Below are 24,328 nucleotides of genomic sequence, written 5' to 3' on the forward strand. Positions count from 1 at the left end.
CATCATTAATTCAATGAATCTTAAAGGTAAAATTTTTCTTATAATAGTGACCGAAGGGTGTATGTCTTGTTTTTTTTTTTTTTTTTTTGTGGTGGCCGGGGTTTGAACCCCGGACCTTGCATATTTTATGCATTTGTCCATACCAACTGAGTTAAACTCACGAGGACAAATGTATGCCTTGTTTATCTGTTGTTAATTTGTCATAATCGTTTGGTCAAAAAAAAATTTACATAATCGTTTTTAAAATTAATTTTTTTTTTTGAGGTAGTTTAGTAGCTAGAATTCACCTTATAAGGTGAATAAGTGGGGTGTCCAGGGTTCGAACTCCGGTCCTTACATATAATAATGCATTGTCCTACCAACTAAGCTATGCTCACGGAAGTTTTCAAAATTAATTTTAAAAGTGAAGAATTTAAGTCCAACCTATTCTTGATTGACATAATGAGCTTCTTTAAAATGACCAATTCGTCAAAACGGATAGATAAAATTTAATTGACCTACATTTGTCAAAAATAAATAAGTAAATTGACCTAAATTTTACATGAGCATATTTCTTTGACCACTTATATTAATTAATAAGTGTATTTATAGCTCCTAAATAAAGTGTATTTATAGCAATTTTTAGTATTCCATCAGATCCTATTTACAAGAGAAAGTTGACTTTTTAGATACATTGAATAATGTATGTATCTAGTCAAGAACCTAAACCAAATACATAAATTATTTAATGTATCTAAAAAGTAAATTGTTTTTTGTAAATAGGACCGGAGAGAATAATTAATTTCATAATAAATTACACAAATTAAATCATTTCTTAATAACAACACCTCGGAAGTATACAATATTGGTTGTTTAATGAACCTAAAATGTGAAATGTCGGTAATACTTGAGACCAAAGAGAGTATAGTTCGCATGCTAAAAACACGACAGGAACATTTGATATTCCCTCCGTCCTAAATTGTATGACGTTTTGACCATTTCACACATATTAAGAAATGCAATTAATATTGTGTGGGAAAAAGATATTATGAATTGTTTTACAAAATTGTCCTCGATAAATTATATGGGAAAGATAAATGAAAGAATTGAAAGAAAAGAGAGTAATAAATAGCTAAGGTTATAATAGGAAAAGTAACATTAATGTTGCATTGGTATTGTAAAACGACATATAATTTATGACAAATATTTTTCATAAAGCGACATACAATTTGGGACGGAGGGAGTAGATGTTTTGGAATACGAGATAAAACTGACATTTTTCATTTCTCTGCATTTCGTGTGTATGAATTTGGCCGCTAATCTCGTTCAAAAATACACCATTCGGTCACTATTATAAGTAAAAGTTTACATTTTAGATTCATTCATTTAATGATGCACATGGTCACTATTATAATTTTTTGGTTATATTAGTGACTGGAGGGTGTATATATTTATAGATAACAAATCCATTAGAATAATCAGTAATATTTCATGTTTGGTAGTGCAAAAATGAATTTATTGATTTTTATTATATGGTTTGTTTATCAATTGACTTATATTTTTTTTATTTAAATGCAAATTCAATATAGAATAATATTCAATATATAAAATTCAAATATTACATATTTATACAAAATTATTCTTTCACTTTTTTATTTACACTTATCGCACTTAATCTTATCTTATCTTATCTTAATCTTATAAAAGTTGAACACTGCTGTAGGAAAAACCTAGCAAAACTCTAGGTTTGCCATAGATTTTTTTTTACGTCCCCTTTTGGACGCTAAATTGCATAGCTTTTAGAATGATAAAATGACAAGTATACCCTTCAACCAAGATGTATATATTAAGATGAACACATGGAACCTCTCTCATAACATATCTTTTTTCATCTTTGTTCTCTTCTCATAACTAGAGCTTCTCCTATCTCTCTCATAGCCAAAGCTCATTCTTCCTCTTCTCCAAACCCATTTCCAATATTCCCTTCACAAACCCAGACTCTCTCCCTCTATCTGGTCACTATAAAGTACATCTCATAAACTTTAAGAAGGCAATTTATTTCTTCCATCGTGTTGTTCGATGCCACTTATTTGAATAAGCTCAGTCTTGAACCATGCACACAAAATCTCTTTTCGAAAATTTATGTTCAAAATCTTATTTGTGCACGTTTCGTCTCATGAAAGGTATGATTGGCTTTTGAATGCTACGTGTTTATGGTTTTTTTCTATCACTTGAATTTGTTTCTAACACAGTGGTTTTGATGACGCTTATTTGAATAAACTCAGTCTTGAACCATGCACTAAAAGCCTCCTTTTGCAAATTTATGTTGCTTATATTGTATATGTTAGTGTTTCATCTTATTTGTGCACTTTTCATATCATGTTAACAGTTCAAGGTAATGTTTGTCCAAAGATTGACAGAGGTGTTAGGAGGGACTTGATTAACATGCAAACCTTTTACATGGAGTATGACATATGCTATGTGATTTGTTCCTAAGTCATGGAGACAATTGAAACTCCAACAAGCAAATCAACTAGAAAAAGGCTAGCTGCGAGTTTGGAAGGGCTAGATTCAATTAATATTGAGGGTGGAGAAATTTTTGCAACTAAAGAGTACAAAATGGTTGCTTGAAGATTAAGGATTTGAAGTGAACCAAGCTAACAAGCTTGGATGGTGTGATATATGTGGTGCCTATGTTCTACTCCTTTATTTGCTTATACTTCTTATTTTGCCGTGTTTTGTATTTTTCTCTGTAATATGAACTAAGAACTGTCGTTGTTGGCCACTTTTGCATCTAAGTTTTGATGTATGTTTTGCACTTTTTTTGTATTCATCTATGACTTGCATGAATAGTTAATCTTAGTTGGATGAATTTATTGTTGGTGCATGTTAATATTTCTCAAGAGTATCCTTATTACTCCACTTATGATTTGATACGCTTTTGTTCCATTCAATTCATATTTTGATGTCCAAGTTGTTTGCAAGATATTAACATACAAATATGATCACCATATAAATGTAGAAAAAATTAGGTTTAGGTCGAGAAGTTCTCTAATACATGCAAATGTTAATGATAACGTCTATCTCAATGAAAGTTTTTAGTTTTAGGTCTCTAAAGTCTCTAAGATGTGCAAATGTTAATGATAAGTGAAGTGTTATTGAATTAGGGGAAACTATATCTTAAAGAAATAAGATTTTCTACGATGGTCATTATTATCAAAGTTAAATATGTTGTACATCATAGACACATTTCTAGAGCCCCGTTCCATATAGATTTTGTGTATCTCATTATAATTCTAGGTTTAAAAAACATCTAATATCTGCAAATGTTAAGGAAACATGTTATTGATTTCAGAAACCTATACTTGCAAGTAATAAGATTTTATGTGATGGTCATGATTATAAAATCTACATAATGACGCATCATAGACACACAATTTCTTGAGACCTGTGCCATTTAGATTTGGTGCATCTCATAGAAAACCTATGGTTTTTGGTCTTGAACACATCAGTTCATAATTACTTAGGCAATAATTGCTCGAGTTTTCTTGGCATGCAATCCATGGTCTCGTGTCTTAAAAACATCAACTAATTGAGATCCACAATTTTCTGCAGTTGTGTATCTCAAAGAGAGTCTATAATTTTAGGTCTACAAAACCTCTAATATATGAAAATTTTAATTACAAGTGTAGTGCTATTGATTTTGGAAAACCTATAATTGTAAGTAATAAGATTTTCTATGATGGTCATAATTATAAAATCTACATAATGACACATCATATACACACAATTTCTTGAGCCCCGTGCCATTTAATTTTGGTTTATATCATAGAAAGCTTATGGTTTTAGGTCTCGAAGACATTAGATCATAATTACTTAGACAATAATTACTCGAGTTTTCTTGGCAAGTAATCCACGATCTTGAGTCTTGAATACATCAACTAATTGAGAGCCGCAATTTTCTGCAATTGTGTATATCAAAGAGGGTATATAGTTTTAGGTCTACAAAACCTCTAATATGTGAAAATTTTAATGACAAGTGTAGTGTTTTTGATTTTGGGAAACCTATAATTGCAAGTAATAAGTTTTTCTATGATGGTCATAATTATAAAATCTACATTATGACAAATCATATATACACAATTTCTTGAGCCCGTGCCATTTAATTTTGGTATATCTCATAGAAAGCCTATGGATTTAGGTCTCGAACACATTGATTCATAATTACTTAGGCAATAATTACTCGAGTTTTATTCGCATGCAATCCATAGTTTTGAGTCTTGAAAACATCAGCTAATTGAGATCCGCAACTTTCATCCATTGTGTATCTCAATTAAAGTCTATAAGTCTAGGTCTAGAAAATCTATAAAATGTGCAAATTCTAATGTCAAGTATAGTGCAATTCATTTCAGGAAACCTATACTTGCAAGTAATAAAATTTTCTATGATGGTCATGATTACAAAATCTACATAATGGAAGATCATATAAACAATTTCTTGAGACTGTGTCATTTAGATTTGGTGTATCCCATAGCAAGCCTATGATTTTAGGTCTCGAACACTTCAATTCATAATTACTTATCCAGTAATTACTTGAGTTTTCTTGGCATGCAATCCATGGTCTTGGATCTTGAAAACATCAACTAATTGAGATCCACAATTTTTTACAATTGTGTATCTCAATGAGAGTCTATAATTTTAGGTCTAGAAAACCTCTAATATTTGAAAATTTTAATGACAAGTATTTTGGGAAACCTTTAATTGTAAGTAATAAAATTTTCTATGATAGTTATAATTATAAAATCTACATAATGGCACATCATATACACACAATTTCTTGATCCCCGTGCCATTTAAATTTGGTGTATCTCATAACAACCTATGATTTTAGGTCTGGAACACATTGATTCATAATTACTTAGGCAATAATTACTCGAGTTTTATTCGCATGCAATCCATGGTTTTGGGTCTTGAAAACATCAACTAATTGCAATCCGCAACTTTCGGCCATTGTGTATCTCAATTAGAGTCTATAGTTCTATGTCTAGAAAACCTATAAAATGTGCATATTTTAATGATAGGTATAGTGCTATTTATTTCAGGAAACCTATACTTGCAAGTAATATCATTTTCTAGAGAAAGTCTTACATATGGACAAACCCAAATGTAAAAGATTTGGGCACACTCACATAAAACACTTTTTATTTAAAAGATAAATGTGACTAATTTATTTATCATTTAATTTTCTTTATTGTTGTATGTGTGCCCAAATAATTTTATTTGTATTTGTATCTATGCAAGACTTTCTCCATTTTCTATGATGGTCATGATTATAATATCTACGTTATGGACATCATATACACAATTTCTTGAAACCCGTGCCATTTAGATTTGGTGTATCTTTCATATGAAGTATTGCTTCCTCCATTTCTCATGTGAACTAATACTCTCACATTGCTAATATATTGTGCTCATTATTTTCCCGTGGCAAAATTGTTGTCAGAATTTTCCTTCTTTTTGGCACAATATAGCCATTGATCTGAGTCCCTAAACAAAAGGTTTAACTAGTCCAAGAGGCAAAATAATCTGACCAGAATATCTAGGAAACAATGTTAAGAGATGCATTCAACTTAACCATTTTGAATAATCAGTTCTTTACAACTTTCTATTGCATGTATGTACCTGTGATTTTGTTCATCACATATTAATAGGCTTTGCAGTGATTTGAAAGAACTAAAGTTTTTCATTTGAAGAAAGTGGAAATTATAAATTAGCCGACGAATAGGTTTCGAACAAATAAGGCAAGATCATCTTGTAGTCCCCAGATTGAAATCCAGTGTTGTGATCGACAAAGTAAGGAACCTGCAGAGAACCACTTTCATATTCATGTAAGGATTTAAATTGATAAAGTAGAGCATGACCAAGAAATATCAGAAAACGCTAGCAAGATACGGAATAAGTGCCAAGTATCATTCAACAATTATTAAACATAACTGGTTACTACTTTAGTTCTTCTAAAATGAACGGTTCAATTTCAATAAAAAAGTTAAGGGTTTATAACACATGATTTATGAGAAAATGAAGGAAGTGGATTTCAAAAAGGTCATAGATTGTTACACATTTGTATGTATTTTACAAAGCCAAATCATCCTTGAGAAGGGTGCCTAGTGTAGTACAAATATAGTGATATGCCGGCAAAAAATATCCAGAATTTCCGACTGTGGAAAATAACCAAAAGATGTATTAAAGTTATATTCAATTTAAGTTCAAATATATTCTTACCTCTTTAGATCCAGAAGCATCGAACAGTAATTTCATTCGTCGTGATCCTTCTCCTACATTTTGAAGAATGTAAGGAAGTTCCAATTCGCATAACGCCTCACGCACAATACGAGCATCCTAGAAAAACGAAATTTGAAATGTATAAAGTTAGAAGATATATACCCAAAAACAAAGTGAGAAATTAAGATAGTTCATTCTACTAGGGCAGGGGTCAAACCAGGACAATTATAGCAAATCTTATGACCCTATATGTGAGTTACCCCTAAATGTGAGTTACACATAAAATTGATTTTTACATGTTTGAGTTACCCCAAATGTGATTTTTACACTCAAATTTATTTTTCAATTCACTTTTACGTATCCAATCATAAATCATTTCACATTCAACTCCGATTCATTTAAAAACCCAAACACACACAAAGTCCTCTACATGTTTGCATTTCCTCCATAAATTGGAGATAGAAAAACATTATCTTACCGGGTTATTTTCATAGGAGAACAGCTCCAGCTTTGTAGGAGGAGGTTCAACCCTAGAACGTTCCCACAGCGTCATTCCTCTACCTGCTCGTATAATTGTTGGCATCCATCCAGTGAAAATAGTGCTGCACAAGAATAGGTTATTATGAAGAAATAAATCACACATTGATCAACCCATGAAACATATGAAATTTGAACTCAGTTTTCCTCCCCTAAAATATTTATACCTCTCTAAAAGTCCTAATGATGGACTTCTCCCTTCTCCATATCGCTCGAACAAGTATTTTACAATATCGCCTACAACAAGAAACCAAGAAAGTACACAACATTCAATGGATTGAATTAGTTAAAATCATTAACAATAGACCATTAAGAAGAATTAATCCAAACTAGTTAACAACTACGAAAAATATAAGTAGAAAGAATAAGGAAAAAGCATCCTTTCTTACTTACTGCTCTCATACATGGAAACACCACTATTTTGATCAATGAGGAAAGGAAACCTACAAAAAGGACAACATTGTGAATTTGTGACCTATTTTAAACAGACAAAATATTTTAAAAGATAAGGAGAACGTATTACACCAGTAATGAGTATGTTGAAAATGCATACATGTAACAAAAATGTAACAGAAATCAAGATGCAAGTCCTATTGAAGTAGTTATTCCAGGATAAATCAGCATATAAAATACAAAAATGGAATCTAAAAATTCGAGATGAGATGCTGATATGCCCTGAGAATAGTTAGTTAGAATGGTTATTTTTGGGTGGTTAGTGTTTAAGGTAGGGAACTAGTTTAATAAGGGGAGAGTGCAGCAGAGGGGACAAGTTGAATTTTTATCATTTGGAAACTGAGTATCAGCTCAACTATAGAAAGGGCTCAGTTATGTTTGGATTGGCGGTAAGGGATGCAATCATGGAATGATGTGGAATGGAATGAAATCAGTGTATCAATTGCAGGGAATGGGTTGAAACTAGTGTTATCGATTGCGAATGGCGGAAAGCCAAAAACCACCATATTAAGCTGCCATAAAACGCCATGTTGCAGCCAACATTAACAACTTGGCCAGGGCAGTTGTCAGAAAATCTGCCACTGCAATCAGCCATGGCGCCATCATGGTCAATATATTTGACAACACTGGATGCAACAAATATTTTTCTCTATTCCAACATGAAAATATCCAAACTATAGTGTTATAACTCCGTTCTATTCCATGTAAATCCACTCCATTCCATCGCGATTGTCAACACAATAAAGTATTCTTCGTGTTTTCCCTTTATCTTTTTTCTCATCTCTCTGGAAACTTGGAATTTGTTTCTGATTCCTAACAGATACCCCAAAAAAAACAGCTTTTGATTTTCATCACTCGGCAGTAGTACTACAATAAAATCAGAAACACTCAACAGATGAAAAGAAACAAAAAAATATATATCATAAAGTACAACATACATCTCTTTGCCACCAGTTTTTCTGACCACCTCTCTGTGTCTTACAGAACCTTTAGGACAAGGATAGACCTATTAATACCAATAGTAGAAATATTAAGGGAACTGATAGACAGAAGTTAACTATGAATCATTTCTCAAGTCACAGGTAAGTATAACATTCAATAAAATTCTTTTGAAATTCGTTTAAATAGTTAGTGTATAGCACCAACACTTCAGATTGAAGATGTTTCCAGTGCCGGACACCGACAAAACAATGACACGAAACTGACACATGTAGTTACATTCAACTGCTTATATTTTCTCAAATTATTACCAGTGTAAAGTGTCAATGTCGTGTTCTGTATCCATGTTTCTGTCAATGTTGCATACTTAATAGCAAAAGGATTAAAGTGTTCAAAAGCTAAAACACTGGATTCAACTGCTGTGGACAAAGACCACAAAATCATAGAGCCTGTTATAAAGGAAATGAATAATAGTGCTCAAATGAGAGACAAAACTCACTCAAAAGAACAATAGATATTGAATGTTGTGTATGTGATGAATCTGCGACTAACCTCTACAGAAAGATCTAGTTCGGTCATGGCCTCTCGTACCCTTCTACAAAAAGGGCATGCCTCTGTTGACAAACAGTACGAAAGATTTAAAAAGGGACAATTACCAACTTCAATGATAAAAGAATAGTAGTAAAGACCAAAAAAAATAAGAGTTTGAGAAATGAAACTTCTTCCAAAATGGTATAGCATTATCAACATTTAGATCAAGCCTGATAAATGCTTACAATAAAAATAAATAAATTAACTTCTGAAATTATGACAAATTTCAATAACAAAGTAAAAAAGAATACAAAAAATGTTTGCCTTTATGAGCAATAACATCACCAAGGATTCTTCGGTAGCGAAAAAATACCAAATTCAAAAAGCTGCAAACTAATAGGAGGTTCTGAAGCTATCTTTTCACTCGAAGCACTTTCAATTACAGATTTTCTTCCCCATGCAAACCTTGATGTGCTGGCCAAGGAAGATGTTGCTAGCTATCATCATCATCATTATCAAAACACAAAGGAGGTTTGGTCAGTTACTCGGTGCATGCAAATGTTTTAGAATATTTTGGCCAAAAATTTCCTTCTTCATAAAGTTTTTAGAAAACATTTAAGAAGCCTTTTAGTACATGTATTACTATGATTTTCATACCAATAGTTCATATTCAGAAAAAAATACCAATAGCAGTACAAAAGGGCTCTGCATTACAAACAAAGTAGTACTGAGTATAAAGCCAATAATTAGTTATTAAGACTTATGTATAATTTCTATTCTCTGTATTTTCCCTCATTCACGATTTTGTTCTTTCAGTTTTCAAAATATCTGACATTTTCTCCAACTATGCATTTAGGACTGGTTTTCTCCGATGTGGCAAGTGAGATAGTTATGTGACAACTGTGTTTATGATATAAAAAAATGAGTTGTTAGGTGAGAATCCTCCTAGAGAGTGTCTTGCAACACATTTAGTTTTTTTTGTGCTATAGATTAATGTATATTTCGATGAAGCAGATATTTGTTGTTAAGTGAGAATCAACCTAGACAATGTCACATCATCTATTGAATTGTCACAAAAGCACCTCACTCTCCACATCATCAAAATTTAGTCTTAAAATGTATAGCTGGGAAAAAGAGTCAGACAGTTTGAGACCTGAGGAACCAAATTCCATACAAAATAGAGTGACCAAAATAGCATTTAAACCTTTAATTAAAATCCTAAAAGGGAACACGAGAGGTTACTAAAAAATTAGGGCCGGTCTGGAAGGGTTTTTTAGGAGGGCTAGGTCCATTTAATATACAACAACAACAACCAAGCCTTATCCTACTAAGTTGGGTCGGCTACATCGATGAAATTACACCATAATGCCTAATAGTTTTTCTACATCTTTCTCTGCCTCTTGTAATCTGACTATCCTCCATCCGATCTACGCTCATTACTAAAAAATTTACAGGTCCTCTCTCTACATGACCAAACTACTTAAGCCTATTTTCTAACATCTTTTCTACTATAAGTGCTACCCCAACTCTCTCTCTAATGTCATCATTTCTAATCCTATCTCGTCTAGTCTTACCACAAATCCAACATAACATCCTAATTTCCGCTATGCTTACTTTATTCTTGTGTTGGTTCTTAACCGCTCAACACTTGGTTTTATACAACATCCCCGAGTTTTAATATATACTTCATATTTTAAAATAATTGAAACAATATCATGATATATGATCATATAACATTTCAATCAAACTTCGTTCATTTGCTTCTTCACAAAAAAAAAAAAAATCACACTTCATTAATTTGTAGAAACATTTCATAGCCCTCCCCTCCCCCTCTTAAACCCACTCCCAAACTGTTGGGGAATTCGGAGGAGCACGGGAGCAATAACAGGCCAATGCTTCAGGATGGAGACGCCACATTCCCACCTAAAACCTTAAGGCATTATGCATACGAGTATCTCTTTTATATATCTAACATTTTACTTATTTGCAGGGGCGATGTGAGACTTAACCACTCACACTTGTAACGGTACACAAATAAAAGTCCTTAGATTGTTAAAAGGGCTAACTCACCTCCAAAGCAAAATTACGTTGTCCAGAAGGATCCCCTCCCTACCATTAAAATCATTAGATGAGAAACAGTAACAACAAATAATAAGAAGATAACATAATATATGTATGTATCAATAAGAAAAATAAACTATATTCAAGAAAAACATATTATGTCATGCAAAAAACATAGATAATTTAACAACTAATTAATTAATTTGGTGGAAATTGCATTTCAGAAATAGAGAGTTAGTTACAGAGAAAAGGTTGAGCAAGGGACAGAGAAAGGAGAGAAAGGAGGAAGGAGTGGAAGTGGGTTGTTGTGGTGCATCATCTGAATTTGATTTTGCATGAATTTTGAATCTGTTATTATTGGTGTTGCATTTTAGTTTGAGACTGGGAATTGATATGCTATGTGAAGTTATGGTGCAGAGAGTGTTGGGAACTGAGCATGAGTTGGTGCAGTGGAAGGACATGTTCTCTTTTTGTGGGCGCACGCACACAAGACACAACAAACAAGTGTGGATGTGGCCTATGGGTATGGGGGGAGATACTTCATTTCCCACAAGTCTCTTAAGATATTTTTTTATATTTTGCTTTTAGTTTTTTTTTTTTTTTTTTTCATTTCACAAAAGGTTAGTTTAGGTAATTTAAAATAGTGAAATGCTAACACCAGTCACTCTTTTGTTGAATGAAATTGATGCATGTCTCACCACTTTGTATGAGTTTTATTTTCAAAGTTTACGCTCACAATGATTTAAAACAATAATAAAAGAATGAGTATTAAAAAAAAATTAAAAAATTAAATATATTTTTTATTACTTTTATAAAATGATCTTACGTATAATACATGAGAAAATATTCTCTTCATTCATTTTTACATTTCACTTTTGTAGAAAAAAGTTATTTTTGATCTCCTTGTCTTTCTTTTTCAAAAATTAATAAGACGGTTGTTTTATCAAGATAATGTTATTTGAACAATTAATTTAGTTGACAACTTATGTGATAACCATAATTTAAAAAGAGAGTTTTGATAAATGAACACAAAATCAGACAAATATACGACACTATCGTATCTCTATCTCTATCTCTATATACATGTATTCTAAACTACATTTTGCTTATGTGTCATCTCACCAAAACTCCCCATTTCTAACTAATATTTCATACTAGGCAAATTCTATGGTACACCCAATAAATTTGGATGTATCGGTACACTAAGTGGTAAAATTAATAATAAATGAGTTGTTTTTTTGAAGAAAAATAATTATTTTCTATCATCGACAACTAAGATAATTAAATTGTATATACCAAAAGTTTCGACGAAATAAAATTTAATTTTTAAGAATTTTTATTACTCATAACAATGAATATTGATTATTTTTTATGACAAAATGTAAATTTTGTAATATGATCTTTGTAAACAATGAAATGATGGGTTTTCTTATGAAATAATGTTTTTTAAAATATAAATATTGACAAATACCTTTTTATTACATTAAAGTGATCTTTAATTTATATATTTTGTGAAACAGAAATACCAGTACACTCAAAATTATGAGTGTACCATAGAAGTTCCCTTCATAATAATGCCATGTGGCTTTCTCTCTTTTATTTTAATCACTCTTTCATAACTTTTTTTTCTCACGGGCACTCTTTCATAACTCCTTTTTCTTCTTTATTCTTTCCTATATAAATGCCTATCAATTTGTATAACTCCTTCAACTACAAGGTTTTTTGTTGGTGCTAAAAATTGGAAAAGTTTTGTGTATAATTTTTCATATTCGCTATATGGGTTACATAGCCTCCTCTCTATGAATTTAATATCTAATGGTGCTTTACTCCCGAAAAAATATTTAATAAAAAATATTTGTCCAAAAAAAAAATCATACATACCATATAATCAAATAACCACACATTTTCAACTATACTTTTAACTATATTATTAATATTATTATTATTATTATTATTATTATTATTATATTCCCAAAATAACTAGCCATCACTCACTCTTTCATTTTCTCAATTAGTGGTAACCCTTACTCTTTCATTGTCCCTCCATTAGTAACGTTTATCCATGCTTCTTTAACATTTTATTTATTCTTTTCCTTCCATTCCTTCTTATTCGGTCCTTTTTTTTAACAACTTCCATAGTACTTTATTTGAAAGTTACATAATTGTTTTATGAACAAAGAGGCTTCTTCCATTGGTCTTGAATAAGAAGAAAAATGATGATCAAGTATCAAGGCATAAGGGGAATCCATGTTACAAATTTTTCAAGATTGAGATTCAGATGGGTTTCCATAGTTAGTCTACCACATAAGTTAAGATGCTCGACTTTATGCTTCATTGTATCATGAATTAAATCTTTAACACAATGGTTGTTATTGGCTAAAACATAGGATCCGATGTTTTGACTTTATGCATATAAGTTACGAATTAACTCTCCATTAATTTGACTTTATGCATGTTGCATGATTAATACATCATGGGACTATTTAAAAAACCTTAAATAGTTTTGGTGCATGATCAACTATTAGTATAAAAAACTTTATTCTTAGTTGTTTGCTATTCTAATCATTTTTATTTGCATATATAAAACTAAGAGTGCTATATAGGCCATTTCATTTTCCCTTTGATTACTAACCACTACTCACATGCTCTTTCTGTCCCTTCCATTTTCTTTAGATTTCATATTTCCCTCTTTCATTTTCTACAATGATTTTTTTATTTTTTTTCATATAGTATGTGTAGGTTTTGGAGATAGGAGAATTTTGTTGAAAGAACAACTCTTATTTACAAAGGTAGTTGTGGTTACATTGAAATTCTTGTTTTCCATCATTATATATTTACTAATATTCTACCACTGAATATTAATTTATTTCCATTTCTTTTTCTTTCTATTCATTCATTGTCTTTGATAAATACGTAATGTGTTACTCCTATCATTGTGTGTGATAAAACTTTTATTAATTTTATATTCTTATTTTTCATCCATTTTTTTATATTCTTAATTTTCAATTTTTCTACAACGTTTTATAACCACAACTTAACACACACATATATTTTTATCTCTTTTCTTCATTTGACACTTTCATTTACGTTGATTTAAGATCATATCTTGCATATTCAAGTTCTGCAGCAATGTCAACAAGATAAGTGGTACATTTTCTACATTTTTCACCACCATATTTATTTGGTCTTTGTAGTAAACTTAAAGTGTTAGAAAGCAAAACAATGGTTGCTCATATTCATAAAGTGAGGAAGATTTGAAGGACTACAAAAGGGGCGAGTTTTGTCTATCCCTTAAAATATCTCTTCATGGTAGAGGATACATATTCAGGTAAAAATATGATGTCATTAAAAATAATTGTAAAAAAAATTAGTTGTGAAAGAACAATTTATACAAGTAAAAATTGTTTGAACCATTGAAGTCTAGAAAAATTTAAGCGAAAATTTGTAACTCCTTTAAACATATTCATTAGCTCCTCCCACTACTCAATGTGTTTTTTTGTACCGACCACTCATGCTAAAAATCGGGATAAATATTGTTAGACTAAGAAACCACTCTATTATTAACTATTTTAATTGTATGCTTTCAATTTTAATGCCAATTTTTTATTGTTATGGCTAATTTAAATTCTATGGCTCTAAGAACTCCAACTCAATACTTATGAAGGCAATCAAAGTACGTAGAACATGTTAGATTTGTGCCAAAATAACTCTATGGCCATGTATCTAATTTTCTACACCTCCTCTTCATTTACATTGCTCAATTTCTTCTTTTATATAATATAGGATAGGATGTTATTTCTTAATTCTTTTAAATATTTGTTTGCTTTTAAATTATGTATTGGTACGAAAATCAAAGTAATAGAGAGGAAAAATAAAAATATAAGGTAAGTATGAAAGAGAAAGTTGCCACAAAAATTATTATAAAATGGTTGTACAAATATCATTTCTCTTATTATATGTTGGTAGCTTCTTACTTCTTTTTTTACAATAGCTTCTTTGTTTTTTATTTTGGTGCGAAACTTCCTTTTCTTTTTCAATTGAATTTATATATTTTATTATTCATATTCATCTTCTATCTATCTATCTATTTATCTTCTATCAATCTTATATCCTCTATCTATCTATCTATTTTCTAATTATAAACATGAGTTATCCATAAACAAGCTTTGTGCCTAGGTGGCACTTCTAAAAACAAAACTTCTCATTGGAAACTAAAGTTTAGTGATTATTAGGCAATGGTTTTCTATCATTTGAAAAAAATGTATATATTTTATCTTCTAGAAATAGAAGATATCATTAAACTTCTATCTTATACTAAAAGATTTAACCCCTTGAACTTCTATCTTCGATCTTAGACTTTAATTTTTATTTCGAGCTTATTTATTTATGTATTAATAAAACTGCCGAATCAATAAATATATTTCAATGTTATTATAAAAAATCTACATCAAATAATTGTTTCTTAATTAATCAAAACAATAGAGAAATAAATAAATAGATAATTAAGAGTGTTAATATGAAAAACAATTAAAAAAAAATAAAAAATAGAAAAATGAAAGTGAAAGTAAACAGTGATTGCAGTAGCAGCAGAAGTGAATAGTGTGATTGTTCTGTGTTAATGATGAGAGGAGCATTATTCTCCCTCTTCCGCCGCAAAACCAAGCCACCATTTTGTTTCTCTGCTCCTCTTTTCTTCTTCACAACATCAACCTCTAAACTTAACATCTTCGATCGCCAACTCAAACGCAATCAGGTAGGTATACCTTTCTCTCTCTAATTTCATTCATTGCGTTGATTGATGATGTGATTGATGCAGCGTGACCGTGCCGCATGGTTAATGCCTCAAACCGATCCTTTACTTCACACCGTTGCTCATAATCTTTTAGATCGATTGCAGGCAGGTTCCTTTACTTAATTCCATTATATTATTCTGGTATCAGTATGCTTTTATTTCTACAATTAATCTATCTTGTTTTCTGTTTAGGACTGTAAGAAGACTTTTCCTTCAGCTTTATGTTTGGGAGGCTCATTGCAAGCTGTCACACGTTCTATTCGCGGCCACGGTAATTAATTAACTTCATCCAGTGCCTTACTCTACATTGCAGTTGTACCATGCTTTAGAATTGTAGTGTAGCAGCAACACAACTATTTTCATGTAGGTCCCGCCACTTTGAAAATGAGTAACGTTACTCTCTTGATTTATTATTAGATGGTACTAGAGAGTGTGTTGCTTGTGTTACTTGTTGCTCCAATACTATCTATTATCAATGAAACACAGACACAGCACCGGCACTGACACATAGACACCGATAATAATTTGAAAAGGTGAAAGTTATTGAAAGTAACCACATTTGTCGGTGTCGGTGTCGCTGTCATACAAGTGTTAGACACCAAACATGCCTTTGAATCTCAAGTGTCAATGCTACATAGTGATTCCCAGGCCACTGCACATCATTGCCATTCATTGCTATTGCTTCTATGCTATCACATTGATCATGAGTTTTGAGTATTGTTGTAATTGTCAGTACTTTAACTTTGTTGGAATTTCCGCCTTCGTTGCGTTCCACCCCTAGTCGCCTAATTGCGGCATTTGTTTTGCCTTAATTGCAGCCTTCAATAATACCTTCATTGTGTTGAGTTTGAAGGGGTGGCTTTAGTCCCACATTGCTTACAGATGTGACATGTGTAGTGTTTATAAAGCATGGGCAGCCCTCATCTTACAAACTAGTTTTTAAGGGCAAATTTGTGGTTATTTTTAGAGTTCCCTTTATATTATGTTATAGATGAATAGGAGAATAAAGAAATTGTTCAAAAGATGGGACCATTTGACTTGACTAGTATGTGCCTCCTAATACTGCTAAGTGCTAACAGAACCCTAATTGTGGAATGTGTTTTTCAGTTTTCAACTAATTGAGTAGGGTGACATTATTGTTAAAATGATTGATTCCAGGTGGCATAGAGAAGCTTATCGTCATGGATGCATCCCATGACATGGTACAGCGTTGTAAAAATGATTACCATGCATCTAACAACGAAAACATTGAAACCACATTTGTGGTTGGTGATGAAGAATTCTTGCCTATCAAAGAAAGGTACACAAGTTAGCTTTGTATTTAATTATAATTTTATGCTTAATGTGTAATGATGATTTTACACTTGATGTTGATTTGATATTACAATTTTCCTTTTGAATTGTTTTACATGTATCATTTCCAGCTCAGTGGATTTGGTTATTAGTTGCTTGGGGCTACACTGGACTAATGATCTGCCAGGAGCAATGATACAAGTAAACTTTCTTATACAGTTGTGGTCATTGATGTGCTTATTGGCTTGATTAGTATTTGAATTCACATAATATTTGGGTCATATCTTGGAGTAATTTTGCATACCTTAGATAATCTCTTGTGATTGATTATTTCTATATTTCTTTGTATTTCATGATTACTTTCGTTAATTAGGATTTATGTCTTAAAAAAAAAAACTTTCGTTAATTAGGATTAGAAGTCTTGTATTAGTATGAGAAAGGGTCAATGGAATTTGTGCACCTTAAGTGCAGCTGTATTTCTTTGCTTTTAGCCGTACACAGGAAACTTTTATATGCAAATCTCCTTTCTTTCACCTTATCCAAATTTCAGTTATGATGTCATATATTATTATTCTAATGTGATATTTCTGTTTGGCAGTCTATGTTGGCATTGAAGCCTGATGGCCTATTTTTAGCAGCTATCCTCGGAGGAGAAACGTTAAAGTGACTGTTACTATATTTTGAGATTTATTTGGAACACCAATGTATGTATGGAGGTTTTTTATGACATTTGTGCTGCTATCAGGGAACTCAGAATAGCTTGTACTATAGCACAAATGGAACGTGAAGGAGGAATCAGTCCCCGAATTTCACCTTTAGCACAGGTATGCATTATTGCAAAACCTATTTATTTAGTAGTTAAGATCCTTAGTGTTTTGAATGAATGTAATGGTGTTTCTTTCAAATAGAATAGTGTGGTTCTGTTAGACCCCTGATTCATAATACTAAGACCCACACTTGGAGAGTGTCAACAAGGAAATCAAGGATTTGTAAACAGGGGTCGGTTAACTAGTGAAGATCGGTTACACAGTTAATTTTGTTTATCATTTCATAGGTTGTAATTCTGTTCTGTCACTTTGTTACCTGAATTTTCTGAGGTAGTTATCTTACCTTGGCCGAGCGGGAATTTACATCCCATAGTAATCTTTAGGGGGAACTTTTTGGGTGTCTAGTAGAAACCAATGTCACTTGCCTCGTGAGAGGCTTAGTTCTGGGGATTGATGTGTACAAGTTTGCTGCATTGTTATTGTAAGCTTTGCAGAATGCAATAAAGTTGTTGTTTCAAAACAGCATAGCTAAATTAATGTCACATTAAATGATGACCAATCCTTGTCAGTTGGCACTCATAAAAAATGAAGTTCACGTTTTTGTTTGAAAATGACTCCCCATCATTGTTGATGGTTAGTTTAGAAGCAATTAGTTTGGAGCTATGTTATTTGAAACAAAATGGGACAACAATTTAGTTGGTTAACACAGTCCAAATACATGTTTTTTTTTTAAGAAGCTAAACTACACACCTAGATTGGCACCAATGAGAATCGAACCTGAGACCTTGAGGAGAAGAATACTACAAGGTCCCTAGCCAACGCCACCAGGCCAACCCAAGTTGGATTCAAATACATGGTTAATTACATTAGTCGATGATTAATGAAAATAACAAAGATGTCATAACTAATTAATCATCCATTGAACACAATTAGCCATGTTTTTTTTTTATTTGAACATCATTAGGGCAACCCGGTGCACTAAAGCTCCCGCATATGCGGGGTCCGGGAAGGGGTCCCACCATTATTGGTGTATTGTACGCAGCCTTACCCTGTTTTTTACACGTTTTGATTTGAACATCATTAACCTTGATTTTTTTTATGAACATTTGAACTCAAACCGTGGTCAATGAATATCATGTATATTTGAACCTCTAGTGAATCACGGCTGCCGCGGCAGCCATACACTACGCATTACGGCGGCAGCCATACACTACGCAGTACGGTGTTATATCCAGTATTAGGGTTGCGGTGATAGCGCTGTTCATGACGGGACAATCACAGAGATGGCATGAACCAGAAACGCAATAAGAAGCAACTTCGGTGATTTAAATGCAAAATGTCGGAAGTTTACTTAGTTTTGAACTGTTTAGGGTTATTTTGAGTTTTTCACCTTGGTAATTTTTTAAGTATCACTTATCATAACCATTCTTCATATATGCAGTGCTCTGTTTTTCTTTAATTGAATCTCTGCAACCACCTGATTCTCTTATCTGCAACCATTCTCATATTCTCTGCATCCATTCCCTGTTCTCTCCTCCAAAGTTTCACTCTTCTCTGCAACCATTTTTTTCTTCCCTGATCCTTTCTTCTCTGTGCTGTCTTTTTTTTAACATTCTTTGTGCTCTGTTTGTCTGCTTCTGTGCTCTGTTTTTCTGTTTTGTTTTTTAGCCTTGTAGGCTAAAACTTACTTTCTGTTTTGCATTATATTATGTCTGAATATTAGTAGCAAACTTTGATGGTTAGTTATGAGTATGCGTTTAATTGTGTATTATTCTATTTTTTAGACATCATCATATGTGTACTGTATGAAATATTTTTATTATTTCCTTAGACTTCAACATAGCGGCCATACTGCTGCCCGCTGCACCACTAAAGTGTTTTAGGGGTCGGCTGCTAGGCTATGCTATCTGCTACTGACTACATAGATTTGAACACATAAATATCATGGTCAATGACGTTCAAAATCACAGTTAATTATGTTCAATAGATGGTTAATGAGTTGCGGCACTTAGTTATATTCATTAACCATCTACCAAATGTAATTAATCACATATTTGTGATGCGTTAACCATCTAAGTTGTTGTCACAATTTGTTCTCAAATTTGTGTATCAAAATATGATTTCGCATAAGCTTGTTTGTCACGTATCTTTCATTGTAACATTAGTCTTGCTTACCTTTTTATTATCTGTTGGTTAATCTGGCTAGTTTTAACTTTAATGCTTGTAAAGAATACTTGTATTTCTTACGAGTAAAAATATAAAGCTGAAAGCCTGGACTGAGAACCCCTTTTGTCCTCCATTTTTAGGTTCGAGATGCTGGGAATCTTTTGACTAGGGCAGGCTTCAACCTTCCAGGTGTTGATGTTGATGAGTATACAGTTAAATATCCAAGTGGTGAGTGTTTCCACTTGGTTCTATAATTGAATTATTCTAAATGCATGACCTGAATTAATCAAGTTTTGATATCTCCTCAAAGTTTATCTACTGAGATTCTTCCGTAGTTTGGAATTTCAACTATGGTTGATGACCAAATTAGAAGTTAATTGCTGTGATATGAGCACGGCTGCATTTAGTGCTGACGAAATAGGTGCAAAGGAAGTAAATAATGGTCATAAGGAGTATGGTGGCTTTATATAAGTTATAATAAGATTCTTTCAAGTTGTCACCAGTTCTTTATAATATATGTCTTCAATAACCTTCTTACTCTTGTGATTCATATTTGTAATGGTAGTTCTCATCTCTTCTTGGTGCAGCCCTCGAGCTTATAGAGCATCTCCGTGCAATGGGTGAAACAAATGCACTTTCCCAAATGAACGCGGTAAAGTTTTTCTTTTCTTTCGTACCAATGATTATTGAATAGAATTTTTCATTTTATCAAATGGTGAACCTTGGTTTTTGTTTTATCTAATCTTGAAATGAAGCTGTGCATAAATGAAACAGATGCTGAAGCGGGACACAGCCTTAGCAACTGCAGCGATTTATGATTCAATGTTTGCTTCAGAAGATGGCACTGTACCTGCAACCTTCCAGGTAATCAAAATAGAAGCTCATTTTTTGCATAAGAAAACTAGAAGTGTTTATCAAAAATGTCTTCATAATAGTATTTTGAAAACCAATAAGAAGAATGGTTCAAGCTTATGATTTCAAACTAGTGTTTTCCAGTGCATGTATTTTTATACAATATGTTCAAAAAATATGAAACTACGCATCATGACCAAAGGGACAATTTTTCTTCTTCTTATGTTGAGTTAATAGGACAAAAGATAAAGCACATTCTTATATGTGGCTTGTTAAAGTTAAAAAACTCTAAAATTTAATTAGCAGAAACCAACCCCATGAGTTGTTAAACAAGGAAACGATGGGGTTTAAGTATGGAAGGACAAAATCAGGGAATGAAGAACCAGAACATGTTAATATTGTCCTGTGCATAGGATGTTGTGATGCAAAATAATACCTTATAGTTCTGTTTATAATAACCAGAATAACATGTCTATTTGTACTTTTCTCTTTTATCTAATAAATTTTGATGTTAAAAAAAAAAAAAAAAACTAATGCCAGAGTCATTCTAATAAAAATATACTTTTGAACCTCCGATTTTTACTGATTCATGATTTTAATCCTATTTTAAAATTCAGAAATATAGTCCCCTATTTTTAAATACTTTTTTATACTATTTATTGTCCACTAAACAACGCATAAGACAAAAAGTTGTCTCGTACTTTAAATGTTCGTCTTGTGTGTTGTTTGTCACTTTACCCTTTTGTAAATCAAACGGAACATATATGTGAAATTGAAAAAATAACAAAATATCAGTGGCTTGGATTTGAACTAAAGCCAGCAATTTAAATGAGTAACTTTTTTTTTTCTTCTGACAACGCTTTTGAAAGAAAACTGACAAAGCTCTCACATTTTGCTTCATAATATGGCGTTATATTGACACGTCTTCTCTTAGTGGTTACAATTTTCACGCACTACTAATTATAAACAATATGGTCAACAAAATGACATACTAATACTCCATTGATTCTTCTGCTCAACGAAATTCATACTCTATAGTAAAGACAGGAGGTGTTCTATTTGTTTTGCTCCGAAAGAGGCAAATCGTTGTGCTCGTATGCTTGTCCAACCTAGGCATTCAACTAAATTTCATATTACAGTAGTTGATTATGTTCCTGCCTATGTGTACAGCTTATTGTAACGTGTGATGCTGGTGTTGTTTATCATTAATAAATTAACCTTTTCTATCAAAAAAAAAATTTAACAATATGGTCATCATTATGTTTAAATAGGTTATATACATGACGGGGTGGAAGGAACATTCTTCTCAACAGAAACCAAAACGAAGAGGATCAGCTACTGTTTCTTTCAAGGATATTCAAAAGCAGTTTGGCAACCAGAGTTGATTTTTTTTTTTCATTTCACTTGATTCTCTCACTTATATATCAAGGCAATAAAATTTACGAGCACTCTTCACAGTATCGGTTTATTTTTTTTTCTTTCTTTTTTCACAGTATCGGTTATATATCAAAGTTTTAATTTATGTATCAAGACATTTAAATTCATGAGCACTCTTCATTTGTATGTTATCTATAAAATGCTGGTCCCTTTTTTTTCTTTCTAAGATATCAAATGTTGGTACTTGTTATATTTTGATACCCAACATTTTTTATTACACAGTACATTATATTTTGTTGATATATGTTTTTCCCTTAAAATTTCACCATTAGATATGTTTAGTCTAGCATTGCAGTTCCCATACTAATAATAATAAAAATAATAACAACAATTATTATTATAAGTTAGGAATTAATGAAAAAATTAATTGATGAATACATTTTTGTTGGGGAGTTGGATCACAAAAGACGGAGACGCCATGTTTTCATCCAAAACTTTAAGATCAACATTGTACCAATTCATAAGTGATGTGAACCACTCACTTGAAATTCAACAATCTCTCTTTCAAGTGTTAGTTCACTTTCCTATACTTGATCCAAACATCAGAATCCCACTTACACTTTCCCATCAAGCCGAACCAAGATGAAGATGTCACTTGTTAGGGAGTTTGGGGGAGCGACGAGAGCAACACCGTGCCAATGCTTCAAGACCTCAAGAAAGGGAGACACAACATGTTAATACAAAACCTTAATTTTGTTTTTTATAAATCCAACATTGAACCCGTTTATAGTTTTCTTTAATGAAATTGTTAATAAGTAGCCTTTAGAATAATATTTACTCTTTTGTTTGGATTTAAATCCAGAACCTTCAATTTCTTAGCCTTAGCTGAAATCAGTTGAGCCCCACTTAAAAAAACGTATGTGGAACTTAACCACTCACACTCAACATATTTATAATTAATTAGTTTTTTCGTAAAACAATGTAAGATAGAGGAAACCTAGGAACACTCTCTAGCACTCACTCTTTTATTGAGGGAAATCAATGTATGCCTCACCACTTTATGTGGGTTCCATTTCCAAAGTGTAGTACCTACATTGATTTCATCCAATAAAAAAGTGAGTGATAGAGAGTGTTCAAAAGAGAGTATACCGATAACAAAACATATTTTTACAATCCTAAAATATAAATTCTAGTTTTTTTTTTTTTTTTTTTTTTTACACGAAGATATAAATAATAGTTAATAGTGCCAAAAGTTTGTGTTTTTACAATGAATAAAGCATAATATTGTGGAACACATGTCTCATAACTTATTTATCAAAGTGAGAAACTCATATTTTATTAAAAAAAATATATAATTAAAAACTTATATTATTCTTATGACTCGTTATGTAATCATGATATAAAAAAAATTGATTTTTTATTGAGAAAATGGCTTGCTAAAGGAAGATTAAGAAAATGGAAAACATAAATTGATGAGTTAAATACATAACAAATTTTGTCTCCATCTATCGGTAAATGACATTGCATAATATATGCGGGATTCGAGTTCAAAGCCCGAACATCCCACTTAAGAGAATTTTTAGCCACTAAATTATTGAAAAAAGAAATACATAACAAATTTTATCACAATGTTCCACCAACAAAAGGAAAAGAATAATCTCATATTAGACAACAAAATCCAAAAATAATTTCGAGAGCGAATGAAAATACAAGTTTGTTGTATGAACTTTTTTTTTCCAAGTTACTTGCTTGTTGCATGATTTTACAAAGTGTTTAATTTCTTAGTTAAAAAGTGCTTTTAATTTATCTTGTATAATTCGGTTGATATTTATTTAGCTTATACAACCTTGACAAAAATCAGCTGATATATAAATCGAAACTATTAAAACATCTATTTTCTTTTGGTGCTCATCCAACTCTTTTTTAGGCATAGAACATCTAAATTTAAATTGTACAAACTTGCTTTATTTCTTAGTTAAAAAGTGCTTTTAATTTATCTTCTCTCAACCGAATTTTCTTCATATTCAAGAGTCGGATGTTGAATCTACGACCCATGGTTGGTTTAGATATTAAAGATAATTGAACAAAAGTTATTTGGGATACACTCTCACCATACATACGACAACTATGTGATCTCTTGTTTTTTTTTTGGTTACATAAATTTTAGGGTGAGGGGATGGTGCCATAGTCTAAGACAGAGAAGACCATTAGACTCAAAGAACATTTACTTCCCTCCAAAAGATGATCTCTTGTTTCATGTAATCAATACTCAATTTTAGTACAAACGAGTTTATTATTT

The 24,328-nt window shown here is 31.8% G+C and overlaps 2 protein-coding genes across 4 annotated transcripts; one reads left to right on the forward strand and one right to left on the reverse strand.

Moving 5' to 3' along the window:
* Nucleotides 1-5,577: 5,577 nt before the first annotated feature.
* Nucleotides 5,578-11,311, reverse strand: LOC11419395 (uncharacterized). 2 transcript variants are annotated; one of them, XM_003598004.4, is made up of 10 exons: nt 11,025-11,311; nt 10,792-10,830; nt 9,095-9,218; nt 8,743-8,804; nt 8,190-8,257; nt 7,192-7,241; nt 6,966-7,035; nt 6,740-6,863; nt 6,262-6,378; nt 5,578-5,841 (listed from the first exon to the last, which is right to left on the reverse strand). In XM_003598004.4, exons 1-10 carry the CDS (start codon nt 11,241-11,243, stop codon nt 5,743-5,745), a joined length of 972 nt encoding a protein of 323 aa, XP_003598052.1. In that variant the 5' UTR covers nt 11,244-11,311; the 3' UTR covers nt 5,578-5,742. The 2 variants fall into 2 exon arrangements, with proteins under 2 accessions (XP_003598052.1, XP_039688391.1); XM_039832457.1 differs by lacking the exon at nt 8,190-8,257 and having other exon boundaries at nt 8,690-8,804.
* A 4,054-nt stretch (nt 11,312-15,365) lies between these two features.
* LOC11414139 (putative methyltransferase At1g22800, mitochondrial) lies at nt 15,366-22,281 on the forward strand. Of its 2 annotated transcripts, XR_005645473.1 has the most exons (12): nt 15,366-15,535; nt 15,599-15,679; nt 15,767-15,845; nt 16,733-16,874; nt 16,999-17,068; nt 17,466-17,530; nt 17,613-17,691; nt 19,941-20,028; nt 20,388-20,452; nt 20,575-20,664; nt 21,924-22,103; nt 22,139-22,281. XR_005645473.1 is itself a non-coding variant. In XM_003598005.4 (11 exons), exons 1-11 carry the CDS (start codon nt 15,401-15,403, stop codon nt 22,035-22,037), a joined length of 1,008 nt encoding a protein of 335 aa, XP_003598053.1. In that variant the 5' UTR covers nt 15,367-15,400; the 3' UTR covers nt 22,038-22,281. The 2 variants fall into 2 exon arrangements, 1 of the variants encoding a protein (XP_003598053.1); XM_003598005.4 differs by having other exon boundaries at nt 15,367-15,535; nt 21,924-22,281.
* Nucleotides 22,282-24,328: the final 2,047 nt, after the last annotated feature.

The sequence above is a fragment of the Medicago truncatula genome, chromosome 3 (genome assembly GCF_003473485.1).
Source record: "Medicago truncatula cultivar Jemalong A17 chromosome 3, MtrunA17r5.0-ANR, whole genome shotgun sequence".
NCBI lineage: Eukaryota > Viridiplantae > Streptophyta > Magnoliopsida > Fabales > Fabaceae > Medicago > Medicago truncatula.